The sequence below is a fragment of the Nothobranchius furzeri genome, chromosome 3, assembly GCF_043380555.1.
Source record: "Nothobranchius furzeri strain GRZ-AD chromosome 3, NfurGRZ-RIMD1, whole genome shotgun sequence".
Classification (NCBI taxonomy): Eukaryota; Metazoa; Chordata; class Actinopteri; order Cyprinodontiformes; family Nothobranchiidae; genus Nothobranchius; species Nothobranchius furzeri.
In genome coordinates, this window is record NC_091743.1 from 48,902,538 (window position 1) to 48,925,585 (window position 23,048).

The window sequence follows — 23,048 nt, forward strand, 5'->3', positions numbered from 1 at the left end:
ACTAGTTGCTCAAACTGAGAACCCTTCCTTCTGTTATGTGTTTATAAAAAGTTGGGTCTGGTTCAGCTCATGTTCAACCAAAATATGGAGAGGACACAGCATTCAGTTAGCTGTTGGATACAGATTTGTCACCTTTTAAAGGACTACGTTAACAAATCTAGCTAATTTTAGGCATTTTGCTTGGATTTATCATGTATGTGTGAAGAATTAGAATTGCATTCACATTAGGGCTGGGCGGTATGGACTAAAATCAATGTCACAGTATATTGAGGAGTTCACCTTGATAACGATAAATAGACATGCATGCGTAAAAAGAAGTTTTCTACTAGATGGGACTTTCACACGTGTTACGTTGAGTCACGTTGTGACAATGTCATATTTTAATATTTTTATCATCAAATTTATTGACATGGGAAAAATGATATCAGTCAGAAATTTTGATAACGATACATTTGCGATTTATTGCCCCACTCTGATTTACATTAATCTTTTTGTAAATTTATTTTTATTCCCATCAGTTTGTTTCAGTGATTTGACATAAAACACAAAATGTACAACAAACTAGTTTAGTGCTTCTAAATTTGCTAAAGAGCATCATGCTATTATTTAAAAACATTAAAACACCCTGAGTCTTGTTAGTTCATCAGCAAAGGTTCCTTATAAGTTACGCTGCTTCTGTAAACACTGCCAACAGCTGATTGGTTAGTCAGCACTTGTCCGCATAAAAAACAGTGAAAATAACAAGACTGAATTAAAAAATACTCTTCTTAAAGTTTTATTAGAACAGAATAATCATACTGATGCGAGTATGACGAGAATGAATATGGCACAATTCTCTCATTACAATGTTCTTAACAGTATCAATAAGTGTTTGTAAAGTGAAGCTTTTCGGAAAATCGATAAAATAATGCATAGCCTTCCAAGACATATTGTAAGTCCTCATGCGCACCAATATTACGCATGATTCACTCGATCCAAAGCAATGTAGAATTTCTTCTTGTCATCCAAACAGTGCCAGCCAATTGGTCCAATTTCACAATCTGCACAGATGAGATACTTGATTCTCCCCACGTCATTTGTGAAGCCCACGTTCTCAAAGGTGTACATGTCGTCCACTAACCAGTGGGCAGTCAGATTGTCACCATCGACTGAGCCCTCTGTGGTGCTGAGGCTGCTCTTTTTCCGCATGGATGGCAAGAACAGCTGTTGAGAGAAAACAGGCATGAAGAAGGATTTAGTTAGGATCAGTAATTGAGTATAAACTAAATTTCTAAGTATTTACCTCTAATATGCAAATATTCTGTTGTAAAAACTTTATTTTTACTCATTAGAAAATTCTGCTGTCTATTTAATGATTTTGGAACACTGAAGTTTATGAAATCAAACACTTCTACAAAGGTTAAGTTGCCGTTCTTTAATTTTATACTAACTGCACGGCAAACTTTAAAGAAATTAATTTTTTGTCATTTTTTAGAAAGTAAAAATGAAACAAATGAGTAATGCAAGGCAGCTTTATTTATATAGCACATTTCATACACAGAGGCGATCCAATGTGCTTTCCATTAGCAAGAAAAGCAAGAACATTAAAATCAATGTGACAGAAAATACAATTTAAAAATGAAAAAGAAACAAAGTTAAAGGGTGAGCAGTTACAGTACAAAAGGTGCAGCATAAGAACATTCATTCAAAAGCTGATGAAAACATGAAGGTTTTCAATTTTGATTTAAACGTTTCTAGAGTTTGGGCACATTTGAGGTCATGGGGAAGCTGATTCCATCTGTGTGCTGCATAGTAGCTGAAAGCAGCTTCACCCTGTTTGGTTCTGACCCGAGGTTCTACCAGCTGACCGCTTCCTAAGGTTCTCAGAGCCCTGTTGGGCGTGTATACCTGCAGGAGATCGGACACATATTCTGGCTCCATGCCATTGAGTGATTTATGAACTAGAAGAAGCACTTCGAAGTCGATTCTGTAGATTACTGGTTACCAGAGTAGAGACTTAAGAACAGGAGTGATGTGCTCCGTTCTCTTGGTTCTTATTAAGACTCTAGTAGCAGCATTCTGAATAAGCTGCAGTTGCTTTACAGCTCTTACGGGAAGACAAGACAAAATACCACTGCAATGGTCCAGCCAGCAAGAGATGAAAGCATGAATGAGTTTCTCTAGGTCTTGTCCGGACATGAGACCTCTGAGTCGTTATAGCCTTAATGTGACCAGTGAAACTCAGGTCTGAACCAATTATGACACCAAGATTTCTAACTTGGGTCTTTGTTTTTATTCCTTTGGAGCCAAGCTGAGCAACAACCTCCATCCTATCCTTCTTATTTCCAAAGACAATAACTTCAGTCTTGTCTTTGTTTACCTGGAGGTGGTTTGACTGCATCCAGTCATTAACTTACTCCAAACACCGTCAGAGTGAGTCTAGAGGACCACAGTCACTAGATGATACAGCTAGATAGATCTGGGTGTCATCTGCATAAATATGATAGGCAATGTTGTTATTGTGTATAACCTGACCCCGGGGGTGCATGTAGAGATTAAAGAGCGGTGGTCCAAGAATTTCCATTGGTTCAAGGTCCTTGGGGGGACCACACATTTCATGGTGATTAGCTTTGATTTGTGATCACCAATAGAGACAACATAACCCTGTGATCAAAGCTATCAAAATCATAATTTCTTAATTCATTCAGCAAATAACTTGTATTTTAGTGCAAGCATGCATGTGTACATGCAGGTACACAGAAAATTTTTTCATTTTACTTACTATTCAAGACACTTTAAAGGCAGCATTTTAATACACCTTACAGTTTAATTTGAACACATTCACATCAACACTGGTTTGTTTGCATTTATGCTTTTATACCGGTTCATTAATTGATGCCTAAATAGATTAATTGTCTGTTATATAAAATTATTATTTATTTGGACCAGGTAAAACTCACAGAGATAAAACAAAAGACTTTCTCAAGAGTGACCAGGTGCATGAAAGTAACACTAAATAATACATTGACTAGCCCATAATCACAAGTTACAATAGAAACAAAGCATCAACACACAGAAAAAACAAAATTTAAATTCTTGACCAAATTAAAATCAACAACTACAAGTGCTATTTTCTCGATCTTTTAAGTAATCTATCAATCTATATAGCCTTGCCTGCCAGACTCCTCCTCTGTTTAATTATGCACAGAGAAAGAACTGTACAGAATTAAACAGAGCAGTCAGTAGTCTGTCTGTCTATCTATCTATCGTTAAGTTCTGAGGTGTACCCATATTTATATGTCGATGGGTGTACCCTATTTAACACCATTAGATAAGTGACTGAGTAGACACAGTTGGGCAATCTGACATACCTCCGTCTCTGTAAACACAGCCATGGCAGGGCACAGCACCTTGGAGCCGCAGCGTTGACACAACACAGACTTGGTATTCTTCCCGTCCTCAGATACCAGCTCGGTTCGATCAGAGCTCTCTTTGGACCCCTGATTATTGTCCATCTCGACTCTTCAAAAACAGACTACTGAACACAAAATCGCAGGTTTGGAAAAGCCCGAATAGTTCAAAGTATACTACTCAAAAATGTGACGAGTCGCAAGGACATTTGGGAATTTGTGATCTAAAAAGCAACAAAGGCTGGGCACAGTTGGATTGGACCGGAAGTAAAAACCTTCTGGACTTTTGTAGTGCGGAAGTTTAAAAAATGTTAATTCGTTCATTCATTTGAACCAAAAATGCATTATTAATTCATACTACTAATAACCCCAGTAAACTAGACCAAATGCTGGCTTTGCAAAATAATATATTTATGTAGTCTAGCTTGCCAGGCTAACTAATAATGACATTCTCTGTTTTTCTAGTTTAAAAGGGAGAACGTAATAGCTAAAGTCATAAAACGACACTTCGTGCTAATATCTATGTTAACATTGAATTCTACCGACAAATGACTGAACTACACATTAAAATATACATGTTGTAATTTATCGTCATAAATGCCTTACCTGGAATATAAAACACTTGACCATACGAAAAGTTAGCCGACTAACGCTAGCATGCTAACTTGTCTTGGAAGTGTTGCCAAGAAATACTCTCGTATCGAAACAAATATTGACTTTGGCGTTCCTACCTCGGAGAAAACAAATTCCTTCTACATTTATTTTTTACAAAGAACTGTGACGTTTTGAAAGCATTTAAAATTTTCTACAATGACATGATTATGAAAAACCTCACAGCCTTCAATATAAGCTGCTAAACTAGGAAATTTCTGAGAATTAACTTTGATATCAAATGTTCTGAAATAAATGTAATTTGAACGAATTTACAAATAACTCCCAAGATCAATATTTCCTTTTTAAACTATATAAAACAGTGAGGTGAGGAAAAGTAAAAACCTTTTAGATTTTTATAGCAATGTTTTAATGTTTCAATTGTAAGATGTGAGCAAATAAATTCAGTAACAGAATACAAACAACATTCTGTACTTTGTGCTTCAAACCCTTGAATTTTTGTTTTATAGTTTTGTTCGCACTTTGACATTTCTCTTCACACAATTCCAGTGTGGTTTCCAATTTTAGCATGAAAACAAGAAAATAATTGTAACCAACATAAACCCATTTTTCTTCATTTTAAACAGACAACATATTTTTTGTATAATAAACAATAAGAGAAAGATAAATCCTGTTGTCCAGTAACAGAGGCAGTTCTACATTTGAGAAATCCAACAAGTCTTCTCTCTAATGGCTTGTGCAGTGAAAAAAAATGTAATTCAAAATAAACAAACACCATTATTTTACATGTGGAAAAAAATTTATTACAATAATTTTCCAATATTACCATTAATAAATATTTAGGTTGTCATTTCAGAGAAATTTATTATTTATCTTTTTTCTACACAGGACATTACACAAAGTCAAAAGAACACATTTTTTAGTCTCTGTAATAAAGCTTGAATAAGATCTTCTAGAAAAAAGATTACCAGCATTTCTTACAACCACTCAGACTTGAGACTTTAACTATGATTTGATTGTATATTTCCTGTATTTTTGTAAAAGGAAAAAAATGTCAGTACTTGGAAATACTTGATGCACACCCGACTGTGAAGATAGGCCATTTCATTTAAAAACATTGCCATTGGCCTAAGGCACAAGTATACTATAGGAATCAAACAGAACCCATTTTAAACCTCATTTGGTGATTTAAAGTCTGGATTTTATTCAAATACAGTAAGGTGCACTTGATATTTACACCTCTTGTTGCATCTAAAACCAAGCACAAAAGAAAGAAAATCTCCAGCACACAAAAAAAAAACATTTAGTAGATTCAGAATTGTTATTCAATTGACAGAAGATGGCTTGTACATTTGATCCAAGTCTAACCTGAAATTTGCAAATGAATCTTAAACAATCACAACTGTTTTTGTGTGTCGTTAAGGAATTAAAAAGTGATATTTTGGGAGTATTGGTCATTACAATAAAATTCAATATAATTCCTCCTTTTAAAATCCTACAAAATATTTATTCATTTATTTAGTTTTAAACAGGAATAGTGTGCATTAACAAGTTGCATCCCTTCCTAAGCCTAGAGACCCTCTTTCCTCTGGAGTGCCTGGATACATGTTCCAGTTTCACCTTAAAACCCAATTTTAAAAAAAATCTAATTTTGTTTTTTAAGAACAGTTTAATGCTGAAAAGTGAGTTCTTGGTGGTCATCAGAAGTTTGAAAAAGAACAGATTAACAATCACTGTCAACAGAAAACAAACCAACATCTGGTGACTGCTCTGGACTGCTGCATACCATGTTCCTGTGAAACATGCCATTATCCTAAAGCCTGCACACGATGGGGAATCATTTACGGATTGTGACATTTGCTTTAGCACAATTAATGCTCTCTTTACTCTTTGTGCAACTGTAACAGATTATGAAGACGTTGGGGTAACAGACAGATTATATAAAGAAACGATCAGTTCCAGGAATGAAGGATTGTGGTTAAAATAAGAGTTTTCTTAGTTTGAAACACCAACTCCAAGAACCAAAGTTATCATAGTAACAGGAAGTGTCTGTTCCCTCCTTTTGTTGGCTAGTTAATGCTACTTTACTGGAGCACAAAAAAAAAAAAAAAAAAAAGCCAAAGCAGAAAGACCAATAAAACCCAATGATGTAAGCAAATCCAAAGTACAGCAGGAGTAATAAGTGACTATATCGAATTCCAGCAGCATTTTGTGTGTGTGTGTGTGTGTGTGTGTGTGTGTGTGTGTGTGTGTGTGAAGCTGTAAAGAAAATTAAGTCACAGTCGGGACTTTCAGAGCAGAGTGTCATCTGTGCATCCTCCCTCCAGACCGTAGCGAAACTCCTGCAGGTTGGAAACCCCGTAGAAATGTATGAATGCTGCCGCCACTACCAGAACGTGGAAAATCTGATGAGAATGAAACTAGAAAAAGGAGAGACATCTGCGTGTCAGTCACATGGGATAACAGGACGTCAACTACAGCTAGGGATCACACAAAGAGAAGATAAAATTCTGCGGTTCAGCTCGACATCCACGTGGAAATGAAGACAAACAGCAACAAATTCATAACCAAGCTTTTAGGTTTTGCATCGGCACTACCAGCAAAAAAAATGCTCTGGTATCACACATGCGACCTGCGTTTATACTCTTATGTTTTCACAGGCTCAATTACTGCTCTGTGTAGAAGACCACAGATTAAGGACATTGTTAAGCACTGTTATCGCCCGCCATCTATTCTACATCCAAGGAATGCTTTTCAGCAAAGATGCCAATGATTTAGGGAACTACTGCCACCTGCAGGCTTGCCTATGAATGTGCTTCACAATGAACGTTGGTTACATATTGTAACCCCAGATTCTGAGTCTAGTCGCAGCCCTTAAGCTAACTGCTATTGGAAGGATGATCTCAGCATCAGCCAATCATGAAGAGCTTAAATGTACACCCACCAATGGTGGGCACCCCTTGTGGGTATATAAGTGGAGCGACTCCACTGTTCACCTCCGATGGTTCTTAGTCCTAACAGAACCAGTGGGGCCAGTGGCTTAAGGGCTGCGACTAGACTCATAGAATCTGGGGTTACAATACGTAACCAACGTTCTATTTCGTCTAGTCTTAGCCCTTAAGCTAGCTGCTATTGGAATAATGCGCAGCTGGATGGGTTTTACGCCACACTGGTTAGCTCAACCAATGGACACACCCAACATGTCTCCTTTTAGTGGGGGTCGCTCAGCCTCAGCCCAGGGCTTAAAAGGCTGAGGCAGCCAGAGAGAAGAGTGGGGTTCCCACTAAAAATATCATCCACAAGAGGATGAAATTCATTCAAACAAGGCTGATGTGGCGCCATAATGCCTTCACTCAGCCTGCTGAGGTCCAAGCACTGAACGAGTGATGGATCCTGAAGACACATCTCGTAAATAATAACGAGTAAAGGAACAGGGTGAAGCCCATGAAGCAGCCTGACAAATGTCTTCCATCGACACACCACTGTGGAGCGCCATAGAAGAGGAAATCCCTCTGGCTGAGTGAGCCCTGAGTGTCTCAGGAGGATCCCGCCCTGATGATGTGTAAGCGAGTGAAATGGCGTCACATAGCCAGTGTGAAAGACGCTGGGTCGACAGCGCTTGCCCAAGGGAAGAATCTCTGTAGTGCACAAACAGGCTTTGTGAGCGGCGAATCCCTGAAGTGCGTGACACATATTGTGCGCGCGCGCGCACCGGGCAGAGAAGGTGGGAAGCCGCCTCCTCATCAGAATTATGGGGAGGAGGAAAAAGTCCAGCCAATGAAATTGACCTGGATTTGAAGGAAGTGTTAATGCTTTGGGGCACAAAGGCTGGGTTGGGGCATAGAACAGCCGACCCACCATCTTCCCGGATCCTGAGGCATGCAGGAGCCACTGAGAGGGCGGTTAGGTAGCTCACTCTCTTGACTGATGCCAGCGCCAGCAGCAAGGCAGTTTTGAGTGACAGGAACTTGAGTGAGACCCGGTCCAAGGGTTCAAATGGAGCTTCAGATAAGCCACACAGAACCACCGTTAGGTCCCACTAGGGATATAGTGAGCGGGACACAGGCCTGTTCCTTCTGACACCTTTTAGAAAACGTTTTGTGAGGGGATGATTGAAAACAGATCTATCTCCAAAACCCTGGTGACAGGATGAGATAGCTGCAGCATATGTCTTAATAGTGCTGAATGCGAGGCCTCTGTCCATCAGTATCTGTAGAAACGATAGGACATCCGCCAGCTGGCAGGAGAGCACTTGAACATTTCGCGCCGTGCACCAGTTCTGGAAAGCTGCCCATTTAGCAGCTTAAGATGCGACGGTAGAGGGCGCCCGCACACTCTGAATCGTGGTGACCACATCATGTGGCAGCCCAGAAGCCTCTAAGCGTGACCGCTCAGCGGCCAGACCCACAGCCGCTGGCCTATTTCTGGAGGATGTTTGATCATCCCATCCGCCTGAAGAAGGGCGTCCGCCCTCCAAGGGAGCCTCCACGGGGAGCCGGACACTAGCGCTTGCACGTCTGGAAACCATGACGCGGACAAGCGTCTGGGAGCTACCAGAATTACCGAGAGCTGGTCTGACCGAATTCGGTCCAGGAGACGGGGAATCAGTGGGACCGGCGGAAACGCATATAGAAGCGTTTGAGGCCAGGGCTGGTGTGAGAAGGCGTCCGCTCCGAGCGGGGGGTGGTCCCAGGGACTCAGGGAAAACCACAGGCGACACTGAGCGTTTTCGCGAGCCGCGAACAGATCCACAGATGGCTCCCCGAACCTGGTCCAGATCTGTGATATCAGTGCGGGATGCAGACGCCAGTTGGAGTCGCGGGGTCCCCCTCTCGACAGGATGTCTGCTGCTACATTCAGGACCCCCGGAATGTAGGTGGCTTTGATGGACAGCAGGTGGACATGTGACCAACACAGGAAATCCGTGGCTACACACAATAGTGGGAAGGATCGAACTCCCCCTTGGCGATTTATGTAGGCTGCCGCCACCTGGTTGTCTGTGTGAACTTCGACATGACGGCCCTTGAGAAGGGCAGCAAAGTGTCTGATCACATTCCTCACTGTCATAAGCTCCAACACATTTATGTGCTCGTGCGTGTGGGAGGGCCGGCGATCTGCCACCGTATGGGACAAGCACGTGCCCCCCATCCCAACAGTGACGCATCCGTAAACACAGAAACGTGTGACGTAGGACGTCCGATGGGGACCCCGTGTGAGAGGGTGCAGAGATTACCCCAGTGAGCGAGGTCCCCGCTCACCGAAGGGGGAACCCTCAACATACCTCTCTTCTGATGTATCGGGTGTACCCGGAGGCGGATGAACCAACGCTGCAGGCGTCTCGTGTGCAGTAAACCTAGCGGCACCACAGCGTGGGCTGCAGCCATCATGCCCAGAAGTTTCATGACTAACAGAGCTCTCACAATCTTGCGGGGTTGCACGCGGGAGATCACCGTGGTGAGATCTGCCGCTCTCGCCGGAGACAAACATGCTCTCATTAGGGAGGCGTTCAGCTCCACCCCGAGAAACCCAATCGACTGGGATGGAAGGATGTAGCTCTTCTCCCAGTTTATGGAAAACCCCAGGGTTGACAGATGCTCTCCTAACTTCCTGGTTTGCTCTGACGCCTCGTCCTTGGACCGGGTGCATAGGAGCAGATCGTCCAGGTAAAATAAAACCCTCATTCCCGCTGTGCGCAGTGGCTGCAGCGCGGTCTCCAGACATTTGGAGAAGGTGCGCGGGGCTAGCGAGTAGCCGAAAGGGAGACGATTGAACTGGTATTGAACTCCCTTGAATGAAAAGTGCAGGAACTTCCGGTGCTTGGGAATTACTGGGATGTGGAAGTATGCGTCTTTCAGGTCTATTGACGTGAACCAGTCCCCGGAGTGCACATATTCTAGGACTTGCCTCATTGTTAACATGCGGAAATGCATCACTGCTATGGAGCAGTTGAACAGGGAAAGGTCGAGAATTGGTCTCATTCCTCCCGACTTCTTCGGTACTACGAAGTAGTGGGAGTAGAAGCCTGAGAGCTCTTGTCCGCAAGGGACTTGGGAAATTGCGTCCTTGGACAGAAGTCCCCGCAACTCCAAATCCAGGGCCCAAGATTGTTCCCGTGACGTGAACGTCGTCTCCACGATCCCGTTGAAGGGAGGAGGAGCGGACTGAAAATGGAGTGTGTGACCGCAATGAATGGTCTCCGATATCCATTTGCTCACGAGACAAAGGCGGCGCCACTCGTGCACGCATTCCGACAGCGGACGCGTGTTCGAGGTCACGTGAACAATGTCTGAGGACTGGGTTCGCGCCCTTACTGCCGTCGCTCGCACCAGAGAACTGGGAGCGACCCATGGAGGGCTGCGCTCGAAAGGGCGAGTGTGGAACAGCTGGAAGAGGCTGATCCGCACCGCGGAGCGTGGAGTCCAAGGATGAAGGACGAGTGGGAGCCGGGCCCATGCATGGGGATGACAAAGTGCCAGCGGATGGAGCTGCGCACTGTGTTGCCGCGCGTGGTCGCGACAGCGCCATGACATCCCGTCCCACCCTATGTTGTGGGGGAAGCGGAATGAGTTGGGCCTGGCCGGAGGCTGGGGCCGGTGCGCAAATGGAGCGCACCCGTACAGCCGGCCGCGTAACATGACTGACTGCGTGAACATGTAGATGTGTCGCAGTGCTTGGTGTGGGGAACATGTGTGAGGATTCGGCAGAGGACTGTAGGATTGTGCTCTCCAAGTGACGTTTTTTGGGTTTTATTTCAAAACCAACATCATCAACATTACAGTCATAAGCACACACATTCCCCCCAACGAGTCATTTTCGTGGATGCTTCTGGCGAGGTTCCTGCGCCTGTGACTGCCAAGACGGCGTCTGCTGGCTCTTTCGGAACCGTTGGCCGCCAACTCTCTGGTCCCGCTGAGGTGGAGCCGAAGCGGGAGGCCGGCTCCGCAGGACGGGCGGTGCAGCTGGGCGCCTGAAGTTTCCGCGCCATTCGTCCCATCCTCTGGAGGAATGGCCAGAGTGCGAGGCTGACCGAGGGTGGACCAGGTCTCGCACCGTAGATGACAGTTCAGCTGTCTTCTGAGCCCTCTCGATGACGCTCCTAAGACGGGGACCAAAGAGAATGTCAGAGGTGATGGGGCCTTCCAGCATCTCCCTGTGCAGGTGTTCAGGAATGGAGGGCAGGGCCTTGAGCCACAGGGCCCGCTGAATAAGGGTTTGCCAGGCAGCAATGCGAGCAGAACCGGTGAGTACAGCAGCACACAGATTGAGAATGGCATCAGCAGTTTTAGTAATAATGGTTTTTGACTTAGCAGGAGCGTCAAGCTCTTCCACCATTTTGGAAATGCCAAAGGCAAGAAGGGCGATGTTATTTCCTGCAGCGCCGGTCTGGAAGGTGCACTGGTGTGTGCGGTCAGTGAGCCGCGTCAGCAGCTGGTCATGCTTAGAAGTGGGAACTGCTTGCGGGCCAGCGAGGTGGTTCTTGGCGCCAAACAGCGAGGCCAAGTCGGGCTCCAGTGGAGGAACGGATGGCCAGCCTTGGTCGGAGAAGCCCTCGACCTTGGTAATGGGCGCATATGTGGAAACCGGCGCCTTGAGCTTGGCAGGCTCGGAGAAGGCGGCGGACCAGCAGCTTATGGCAGCGGGAAAGCGCGGCCAGATGGGGTCTGGACAGCGCACCTGTGTTGCCCCGAAAATTCCTGCCAAATCATCCGCTTCAGGCGGGGCCAGTTCCGGCACTGCTAGCCCCTTGCGGACCGCAGCCGCGGAGATGATGGCGGGCAGCTCCTGGAGCAGCCACTGGGGCAGAAGGACCCACTGAGCGAGGCTCGTCGACCTCCGTGTTGTCCAGGAGGGAAGAAGGGCTATGGCAGCCAGCCTCGCCGTACTCCTCACTGTCGATGACGTCCGGTCGGTTGAAGCCAGCCGGCTCCTGACCGATGCTGAAGAAGTCTAAGGCCTTGTCCAGCGAGTACGTCTCAGCCACCAGAAATTCCTTGTCGGCGGCGGGGGTGAAGTACTCGACCCGGCGGATTTTTTCAGCCACGGGCAGAGCGGCACAAAACGGGCACGAGGCCTGGGGGGGTCAAAGCCAGGCCAGCGTGATGAGCCCCGAGACAGACCTCACACTTGGCGTGCAGGTCGCCGCTGGAGATGGAGCTCGTCTGGCAGGCCGGGCAGGTCCTGACGTCGCTGGACATGGTCGGTGAGTCGAATGTTGTAGGATAATATTGCTCTTTAAAAGAAGCTCTTAAGCTTGGCTTGAAGAGATAACGGAGGCGAACAGTGGAGTCGCTCCACTTATATACCCACAAGGGGTGCCCACCATTGGTGGGCATACATTTAAGCTCTTCATGATTGGCTGATGCTGAGATCATCCTTCCAATAGCAGCTAGCTTAAGGGCTAAGACTAGATGAAATAGAACATGATTTTTCTTGCTGAATATGAGGTGGTTTGGACCAAAGTTGTTTCCTATCTGGTTATAAAAAACACGGCTAGGTGTGTACATGGCTGTAGATGCCCTGAGTTTTAAATCTTTGCACCAATAAATAAATAAATGCTAAAGCAGATTTGTTTAGAAAAAGTAATGAAAAAATTGTTTCAATGAATTTTAAAGAATCAATGATTTGTTGTATTACACAAATTCACATCATGTTAAATCTAAATGAGCACTGATTAAAGGGAGACTAGGCAGTTGTGGTTTGCTTTTAGCATCCCCCAGCCTATCTCCTTGCTGTGTGTTTGTCTTTTTAACACCTTCATCTAACAGCTGAAAAGTCTCCCCAGCCTTCCTTAGTGTCTGCACAAGTGATTCATCACTAAATTAAACAAATCAGCTGTATTCTTCTTTGAACATCTTAAGCCCCCTTCAGACAGGCCATGAAAAACGGAAATGTTCCGGACTCTGTCCGTGAGACCTTTGTGTCTGAATACAAACATCCGGATAACGTTTTCTGTAATTAAACCGAACGAAGCCCCTAGTAACAGGGTGGCTGCTTCAGACTGGTGAGGTCGAGTTCCGGACAGGGAAGAGGGGACCGGGGGACGCTGTGCGCACCTAGATAGCTCGCTCCTGTAGCATGCAGCGAACCATGGCAGCTTGCCTTCTACGGTACCGTCTCCTAGACGCGGGACGGAGCGCTTCACACCGCTTCTGTGATTCCTTTAACCATTGAGCTTCATCATCCAGATCTCTTATGAATCTTCGTGCGCGCAGAATTATGCTTAACATCCATCTTAACATAAGTCCGATTCCTTCCTAAAAACCGGATTGAATTGTCCACACATATTCCAGAATGTCAATCTGAAAAGGGTTTTAGGTGTGTTCTTGCTGTGTCATATCTCTAATTCCATGCTGTAGTTTCTATGTTCTATTGTTCGTGTGTTGAGTTGGCGTCCGGTTTCTCCAATGTATGTTTTATTGCAGTTTGCACTGGACGCCAACTCAACACACGAACAATAGAACATAGAAAGGAGTGCGAGAAAGAGGCAAATCGAAAACACACAAGAGCAGCAAAAGAAGAAGCAGAAAGCACAATAAAGAAGTCAGCCGTAACAGATCACTGCATAAGAGAAAACCATATAATGGACTGGGACGACACAAGGATCGTAAACACCGAACGACAGAAATACAAAAGATGGATAAAAGAAGCAATCGAAATAAGGAGCCGTGGATGTGGGACCATGAACAGGGACGATGGAGTTTACACATTGGACCGCGCATGGGACTGCATCGTTGGAGAGGGGAGAGCGGGCAGCAGAAGGCGACAACGTCCTCTGCTGCCCGTGGATAAACGGAGAAGGAAGTGACGCCACCATCAGCGTCAGCCTGAGGAAGTTTGCAGCCGCAAACGAAACGTAGCGGGAAAATCAGGTAACAAAACTGTTCTGTGTTTTAAAAAAGAACTACAGCAAGAAATCAGCTGTTCATGATCTAAAACATGCAAAAACATGCTGGAAGCAGACTGCAGTGCCAGGTATGTCAGCTCCATTTTTTCTAGGTCCCAACAGTGTGGACCGGCACTTTGAAGTTGCAAGTGGAATATTCTGGCCACGGGCAATAGGGGATGGGTGGCCTTTCATGAACCATGTAAAAGGCTATTTTAGCACATACTGACTCAAAAAATAAAAAAAATTTAAATATGAAAAAGTTGCAAAGTATTTCTTTATAGGGAGCCTAATAATGGGCCATTCCCATCTGTACCGGGTCGGCCCGGGCCGGGTAGCCCCAGTCGGCCCCAGCCTGGCCTGGTTGATTCCACACATCCTTGTCTTAAGCCCATGTGGGTTGATTCTGCCCACCAATCAGAGGCTTGATGGAAGGTGTGAATTTGCTGTCAGCAGTGGGTGTGTTGGCCCTGGTCGGCCTGAAGCAGACCCCCTCGAGAAGAGGGCTGAGAATGAGCCTTGGTTGGCCCGGAAAAATACCAGGCCACCCAGATATGTAAACAACCTACGCTACCCGGCCTGGGCCGACCCGGTACAGATGGGAATGGCTCATCTGTGTCTTCCCTTTCCAGTCGGCTCAACAACAAAAAAATGAATGCAAGTCAACGGGGCTAAAAAAGCTATTTTCTAATCAGCTTTGCCTTAGACCCTGGATCACACATATGCTGTACTGTAATTTAAATGAAAACTTGATGGGTGTTTCAACCACGCCTGTCAAGTATTTTGAGATTTATTAGCTGGTAAAAGCTTGTAATTAGTATGACTACGAATTAGATATCGGCACATCACATATACGACGTCACCACAGAATCTCTTCTTCTCTAGCATAGCTGCTACTTACCACATGGTCAGATATATGGTGGATTTTTTTCCTCCTGAAGGAAGGATTTGAAGTTCGCTAAACTTACAGCCATTTTCCCTCTGTTTCTTCTCTGTGTCTGGTTTGATGATGTCACCTCCGTGATGCTAATTTGTAGTCTTGGACTTATTTTCACACGTTAGAAAATAAGCTTGTTCTTGGTATCAAAATGTGTCTTTAAAATTCACGGACAACATATGTGAAATCCATGGCACATTACAAGCGCAATTAGAAAATAACATTTTTAGCTCCATTGACTTGCATTAATTTTTCAGTTCTTCCGGGGACCCATGGTGCGAAAGTAGATGGGCGTGACTTTGGCTCTCTCTAGAGTAAATCTTTCTGTTTTATATATGTTTTTGCCACTCTTATTTTTTATTTAAGCCTTTAACTTTCAGCCCAATAATTTGACACTTACCCATATGTCACACTTTCCAGGGAAAAAGCGTTCCGGGATCCTGGCTGCGTACAAGCCGGCGCCGGTGATATACATGGCTCCCATCAGATAAAACCAGCCCATTTGTCCCACTGTGGTGGCCTTTACAAAACCTTCCTCGATGGTGAAGTGCATGGTAGGAACAATGCCACTTAATCCAAGACCCATGAATACACCTAAGAGGAGGAATTACCGTACTAGAATTACTGCAAATATCTACGATTTGATCTCAAGATAAAATGAGCTGTTATTTATTTCACAAACAGTATCTAACCAATGTCCTCCTGGTACTCACTGAAGAAAAAAATTATCAACACATTAAATATAATCTGAAGCAAACACACAGATCACCCTCACCTGCCCTTGTAGGTCTGTGACGAGGTGTTGAGAACCGGTCCCACTGGGCAACTATGATGGCGGCGATGCCAAGAACACAAACAATGGTGAGGTAGATAAGTCGAGGCTGAGGGGAACAGTAGAACGAGTAGTACAACCAGGGTACGAAGGAACCCATGATTAGAAGTGCAATGCCCGAGTAGTCAAGCCTGAGGAGAGAAAGTCACATTGACAAATGCAGGGCCTTCAAAAGAATGCAAAACAGGTGATTTTTACCTTAACACAGAATGCTTTTCTGTTTCCTATTCTACACTTTAGATTTCCTGCACAAATTATTAAATTACTTAGATTTTGAAAATAGAGTAGAAACAGTTTATAAATGAATTATAAATGCTTATTTTTAAACTTAAAGGAGCAATATGTAAGAATGAAGTAAAAGCGACATCCTGAGGTCAAATTGGGGTACCGCAATACATTTTTCTAAACAAAAAGTTACTCTCTCACTCCTGTTCTGAGAGTTTCTGAGAGAACATTCTAGATGACAAGCAAAGATGGGTCATACACAGTAAACAGGTGTTAGCACTTATGGGTGTTTTATGGTAGGGAGCACTTACACACTTATTACGGTAGCATGTCTCCAGAATTAGAGGAATGCAGCTGTTTGATGTCCTACTGTTAGCTTGCCGTTATAGTTCTGAACGACTCGATAAAGGAAGTAAGATTATTTGCCTCTAATTCATTGTTAGCTCAATGTTAGCCTCTAGCCTTCTTCACACGTTAGAGTGTGGCTTCTTAGGGTGATAACTTCTGGGTTGCTCCTGTTTACTGGCTCAGTTGTTTTCTACAACTCGAGCTTTTTGCTAACGTTGAATTACAAATGAAGGTGCTGCAGTGTTAGATCGGCGCAGACGCTGCAATCTTGCGGGCTCGCAGATACTAAACAGTAACTATGTCCCTCTTCAACCATTAAAAAACTAAGATAACCCTCCAGCTGGCTCAGAATGAAATTTGTTTCAACGTAACCTTCCTTCCAACAAGACTGAGTCATTAGACCGTTCAGTGATTTTTTAAATAGAAGAATTATAACATATTGCTCCTTTAATCCAACCTGGAAAATTTCTAACAATTTCACACATTTCAAAACAGCATTCCAACACTGTGTTCAGAACAACACTCAATGCAGTCAGTGAAGGCAAACTAGAGGTCTTCATTGATGCCAGCAGCAAGATTCAGCTCAGTTCCTCTGCAACTTATCAGGAACAGCTCAAAAATGCAGAACTATGTGGGCTGACTGAACTTGCAGCTTTATCAACCTCTCAGTCAAAAACCCAGAAAAACTAGACGGAGCAGAAAAACCTTAAACATTTGTGTCGAGGAGAAACTCTGAGGCTAGAATTGCTGGTTTCCACTTAAGAATGGCAAAGTCAGACTGTAGAAGAATTAAAGACATGTGCTTGTAAAGGTTCGTCACAGCAAACCTAAATTACAGCTTGAACACAACATCAACAAAATTCCGACAAAATCCTGAGAACTCATGGATGAATCTTCTCGTTTATTTGTATGGTTTTATCAGAGCAGCTTGTGAGCGTGTAAAAAAAAAAATCATATTTTTAGACTGCATGAACCCTTACTTGGAGAACGTGCGTGACACTTTTTCCGAGTGGCAGTAGACAGTATGAAAAAGCCAAGAGAAGCTGAGGCAGAGCACAGCTCCCAGGAAGAACATCCCAAACACAACTTTCTCCTGCAGTGGTGCCATAAAGTACATGTTGGGGCGCAACATGGTTAAAGTGCCCAGACAAACAAACAAGATCCACCCTGAGGAAGACAAAATAACAGATTTGACTCGTTCCTGGAATTTGGGGAGAGAAAAAGCTAAATAAAATGAAATTTTAAACATTTAAATCGAGAAAAAAAAAATATATATATTTTTTTAATGTATTTATTTATTATTTTGTGCTCACCTAAGAGATGAGTCCAGATGTTTCCCGTCTCAGTGTGAATTCTGAAGATGCTTCCAAAGCAGGCCCTGAAGGAGGGCATAGGAGGTCGATGTCCATGTAGGAGGTAATCGTTGTCCTTCAGCCAGTCTGGCAGGACATGGAAGGGAATGACCCTCCAGCGACCCTCCCAAACCTGAACAGAAGAAAACCTCCATTATCAATCACCCATTAAAACAGGAGTCTGAGAAAACCAGTGTAAAAAAAGTGGAATTATAAGAATTTTGATTTTGAAAGGCCAAATATAATCTAGACATGCCTTTGAGCAGAGATCTCTCCCTTCCCAGACGACCGCTATCCAGCAGGTTTGACTGTTTTCCCTGCTTCAACACACCTGATTTTAATCAGCAAGTGATTTACAAAGCCTGATGAGCTGCTGAACAGGGGAATCAAGTGTGCTGGATTAGGGGAAACAACTAAAACATGCTCAATACTGGCCCTCGGGGAAGGGAGTTGGAGATCACTGCCTTAGAGGTATTACGGAAACACATTTCATATTTTTAGCTGTAAAGTTTTTTTTTTACTTATTGTTGGAACAATTTTATCCACCTGCCTTAAACTAGATCCTTTTGTAAAAACTGATACAATGCTGGACAATGAGTTGAGTATCAGGTGATTTAAAGTAGCCAATGCATTATTTAATAATGCAGAAAATGTCTCAGAGTGACATAAGCTCCACTTCTCACACCACAGCATCCCTGTCAACTTAATGTTGTTACAGTAAAGAAGAAATCATATTTATGATATTGTTTAATATACTAAAAATGCATAATTACCTTGTGTACAAACTCCTCCATTTTCTCCATGGCATGGTGAGCCTGAAGAGGTAAAGTCAGAACTTCTCCCACCTCATCATCATCCTCATCGTCATCCTCAGCCAGCATTGCTGCTCCCTTTAAATATATATCACAGGAGATTACTATTGCAGTGACACAGACAGCTACAAAAAATAAAAAATAAAAAAAACTTTTGCAAAAACTCCCATACCTCTGGATGGACACCTTTAGAGGGCGCCTGCCGCCCCCCTCCCTCCTCCAGCAGTGGCCCGAGCTCCATCAGCTCAACATCTGGGACGCTGCAGTCCTCAGAGATCCGGCAGTCTGACTTACTGGCAGACCCGTTTCGGCCTGACATAGGGAGACTGCCTGATGATCCACTCACAGCGTCTGTATTCTGCCTCAGATGGGACGTGGCAAACTTTTCCTGAAAAGCCAAAATGACAATCAGAGGTACAGGCCAAGCTAATGGAATATATTTCTACGGATCCTAAATTACATGTAGGTAGAAATAACTGAAATTATATGGACCTATGATGGTATTGATCAGCACATGATATTGTGTCTTATTTTGATTCTGGTAATAACACCTGGATAAAAAACAACAACTTGATTCAGAAAGTCTAAAATGTTCTCCCCCTTTTCCATCTACCGTAAATCCTCTAATACAGGCCCGGGCCTGTATTTGACTCAAGCTCATCAAGCTCCAGGCCTTTATTGGAAGGAGGGCCAGTATTAGAGGCAGGCCTCTATTTCTATTTGAGCAAAATGAACTAATGGTTTGCTGGAGTTTTTGACAATTAAAATTGTGCCCACATTTTCAAAGTTAAACACATTTCTTTTAACAACGGTAGTTTCTGCTTCAGCCCTCTCCCCCCTCCCCCTGCGCAGCAGCCGCAAACTCACTGATGTGCCTGCAGCCTCTCGGAGTTCCTGCTGCTCTAAACATTAAAATAATTATTTCATTTTCTGTTCCTCACTTCTGATGACCTTCAGTGGTGTCTGTTTGTTGCAACAGCAGGTACAAAAACTAACTTGTTTTTATTTGACTATTTTTCTGTCCTGTCTGTTTATTATCTTCCTGCATCTCCTCTCAATCCTAAAGAAAAACTGCTGCCTGGGTTCATATATATTCACCTCATGAGTTACCTTTGAACTGCAGTTCTAAAATATCTACCGACCGCAAAAACAGCGGAGCGCTCGCTGTTTGGCGGCCGTATCAGTGATCAGTGCGTTGGAGGACAAGTTGATGCGCGCACCGCCCCGCTCCACAGCATGCAGCGAAATGCATCAGGCGCAAATAAAAGACAGAAAACATTAAAGGAATTGAACCGACATGAACGATCGCGTGTCAGTACCTACGGTCTGGCACAGCGCATTGCTGATCACAGAGAATGTGATCATACGATAATTCAATAGGGAGCGTGGTTTCACAGACGCGGAAGTGAGAGCGTCGGTGAAACGCCGGCTGCTCTAGGAAACCCCCGAGCGTTCGAGCGTCAACGAAGTGACACAGAAATGCCGGGCTTTCCAGAAGTAAGTAAGATAACTTACTATGAGCTGATAGTTCATTGGATTGATCGGTAGGTTGGAAACTCTGATCATGAATCTGAAGAAACGATGACTGAGCTGTAAAGGCGACTTCCGTTTATAGCCGCGGTTTGTGACGTAGATGCGACGTGGAGGGAATCCCCGCGAGGGGCATGCTGGGAGTCCCTACTTCGCGGATTTTCACCTATCGCGGCCAGGTCTGGAACGCATCTACCGCGATAAACGAGGGATTACTGTAGTTCATACACCCCCTACTGCTGCTCCCCATAGTGTTCTGCAGCATAATCAGCACGTTCTCTTTGAACTTGATAGTGTAATGACCTGGCTGGGGTTGTAAGCCAGGTGCATTCTGGGTATTGTGTTATATGTGTTTCCTATCGTTCTGCTAGTTCCTATGTGCTGATTTGCGTGTTGTGTGAGTGTTATGTAAGCCACAGGGAAGGTGATGTGTGTTCTGTGGAGCGGGTTGAATTAGCATGGTTAACTGACACCGTGACTCTGTGTGGTAGGAGCGTGATAGAGGATCGTGTCTGAAGCGTTATAAAGCTTGAAGAAAAAGCCTAATAAATGTCTGCGTGAACCCCTACTGCCCCCTGCTGGTTGATTTAGGGACTATAACCCTGCCGCTGGGACGCTTGTACTTGCTTGTTACCACATTCCATCCGGCCACAATAAGAGACCGGCCATTATTTACCTCCGCTGACTCTGACACCGGCCAAAATTGGAGACCCGGCCTTTAATTGAATACCGGCCTGTATTAGAGGATTTACGGTATTTACTATCCCCCCCACTTTCACTCACTCACTCGACCTTGAGCTGCACAATAACAACAAAGCCATCTTACTCTGTTACATGACCCTTTAGGAATCTAAAATAACCTTTTCTGATCCCTGATTAGTTTGGGAAAATGAACTTAGATTTAGTCTCGAGTAACTCTTTGTATTTTGATTGCAAGCAGCCTGCATCGATAGGCATCAGGTTTTTTAGTATCTAAGCTTTTTAATCTGCATTAGATGATTTCTTTAAAACTTATTTACAGTAAAATTCTGTTTCATAAATCATAATTAGATATTTTCTGTGTTTAACGCTTCACGTCATACGAACCTGTGGATTATTTAAGCACAAAGAGGATCCTAAACTCAAAGACAATAACGTGCAGTGTCCTTAAAGACAAAAGAGTTGGTTTCTTCACTTGAATAATTCATCATTCATGAATGGAAATTCAGATCACAAGCCAAATATAAAAAATACTGAGAAATAATACAGATCAAGATCAAAGTCAGATTAACTGGAAGCAAAATGCAGAAAATGAGGGCGCTTATGTGCTGCAGTCACGTAAAGTATGCATGTTATTGTGCTCACATCACTGATGCTGTGCGTTACATTAAAGTACTTTACATGATTACTGTGAGATCATAGGGACCACATATATTCGATGCGGAACACACACAAACCGAATATGTGAACCAAATATCGACATTTTTAGCGAAAAGCTGCCAGGCGGATGTTGAATAACGTTAGCAAAGCGTCAGACGGATCATGAAGTACACAATGTAAACAACCGCAGAACACAACCTTCTCCCAATAGAAACAACCAGAACAGCGCGGTCTATTTGTGTGTCACTAAAATATGTTACAATAATTTTAAGGCCCACAGATCAGGCGACAGAAGCGGCATGACTCTGATATACCAAGTTGTTAACGTTACCTGTGAGCTAACGCTGAGCTGTCGCTCGCCAGCCGAACAGGAAATTGTTTTTTTTAAATAACTGCTGCCAGAAACTCAACGGCTTTTATAATGAAACCCAGCTGTAACGTTAGCAAGATGAGCGGAATTAATAACGATGGAAACAAGTCCTCATTTAAATGCGTCAAAGTTACCTGACGACGAGGACTCCTGAACAGGAAAGTAAATTATTTATCGACCTGCGAAACCCAAATCTAGCCGGAAGTTTGGACCTATTTTTCCACAAAATAGATTCCTTTTCCGTTTTTCAAAATAAAATCACCCAAGTGCGTTTACAAATTTAGCAAAGAGGGTCTGCCAGCTCTCACGCAATGAGACACGCATTTATCCACGCTCTCATGCCACACTTCCAATTTCTCACGCTGAAAAAAATAATATGTATTACAAGTTGCGTTGCGCGACTGTACACATTCCTACAGCTACAGCGCTTCAAGACCATAGACTGTACATACATACATAGACTGTTCAAGACCTGAGCGAGAACGGGGGATTGTCGCCCTCCAGTGGTGAAAAGCTAAAACTAAACTCTGATTTTTATTTTTAACCTCTGTATCTCGATGAAACTGTAAAAAAGCCTGTTTTTATTCATCTTGTAAATATTAATATTAAGGATAAGGAAGAAGAGAATGAGAATAGGAAACTACACTTATAAAGACAAAATAGTTGGCAGAAACACTTCCTGTAAATACTTTCAAAATAAAATGCTACAGTGTTTTGGCATTAGCAACATCTAGCCCTCCCTTTCATTTGATCTCATTCTAACAGTCGTTTTCTCTTTCCATTTAGCAAAAAACTTAAGTCTAATTATATGAGTGTAATAATAATTGTAATTATGGTGCCTGTTAGCAGCTGAAACACATCCTCACGTGCTTCTGGATATATATTGTATATGAAGACATGACTGTAATAATTATTATTAATAAGTACAGGTTATCAGCTGTAGGTTTAGTGTGCTCATAGGAAACATGACAAAAGAACACAGAACACATTCCTCTTTATGGCCTATATAGTTGTCATCATCAACGTAACATGATTTACAGAATACATGTGGCCAACTAACATTTCATGTTCTACCACCGGATGTTTGGATCAAAATATGAACCAATCAGATCTTAGATCAGGTGAGAGCCAGGCGTTTCCCGTCATCCTCTAGGTTTTGCAGCCGGTGGAGAGCAACTGCAGCGCCTTGCTCCAAAGTCTGCGGCCGCCTTGATCTCACGAGTTTATCTTTGCCTACGTATGAATGTTATTAAATTTGTATTTAAAATTCTGTAGCTGTAATATTTCACCATCTTTATCCATAATATCATGTACAAAGATAATTCCTTGATCAAACCACTGCTGGTTAAACAAAGACTTTCTGTTTGAAACAATTACTCGATTATTCCACAAGGTGGCA

General features: G+C 43.6%; 2 protein-coding genes across 5 annotated transcripts; both read right to left on the bottom strand.

The window, feature by feature from the left end:
- Window positions 1-759: 759 nt before the first annotated feature.
- On the bottom strand, window positions 760-4,096 carry rabif (RAB interacting factor). 3 transcript variants are annotated; one of them, XM_015959722.3, is made up of 3 exons: window positions 3,996-4,096; window positions 3,351-3,517; window positions 760-1,203 (listed from the first exon to the last, which is right to left on the bottom strand). In XM_015959722.3, the coding sequence occupies exons 2-3, from the start codon at window positions 3,492-3,494 to the stop codon at window positions 955-957; spliced, it is 393 nt and encodes a 130-aa protein (XP_015815208.1). In that variant the 5' UTR covers window positions 3,495-3,517; window positions 3,996-4,096; the 3' UTR covers window positions 760-954. The 3 variants fall into 3 exon arrangements, with proteins under 3 accessions (XP_015815208.1, XP_015815209.1, XP_070405363.1); XM_015959723.3 differs by having other exon boundaries at window positions 3,351-3,514; window positions 3,996-4,089; XM_070549262.1 differs by lacking the exon at window positions 3,996-4,096 and having other exon boundaries at window positions 3,351-3,665.
- A 1,955-nt stretch (window positions 4,097-6,051) lies between these two features.
- adipor1a (adiponectin receptor 1a) lies at window positions 6,052-21,908 on the bottom strand. Of its 2 annotated transcripts, XM_015959720.3 has the most exons (9): window positions 21,784-21,800; window positions 21,611-21,711; window positions 18,563-18,778; window positions 18,352-18,468; window positions 17,540-17,711; window positions 17,207-17,393; window positions 15,597-15,784; window positions 15,222-15,415; window positions 6,052-6,421 (listed from the first exon to the last, which is right to left on the bottom strand). In XM_015959720.3, the coding sequence occupies exons 3-9, from the start codon at window positions 18,707-18,709 to the stop codon at window positions 6,293-6,295; spliced, it is 1,134 nt and encodes a 377-aa protein (XP_015815206.3). In that variant the 5' UTR covers window positions 18,710-18,778; window positions 21,611-21,711; window positions 21,784-21,800; the 3' UTR covers window positions 6,052-6,292. The 2 variants fall into 2 exon arrangements, with proteins under 2 accessions (XP_015815206.3, XP_015815204.3); XM_015959718.3 differs by lacking the exon at window positions 21,611-21,711 and having other exon boundaries at window positions 21,784-21,908.
- Between the last annotated feature and the right edge of the window lie 1,140 nt (window positions 21,909-23,048).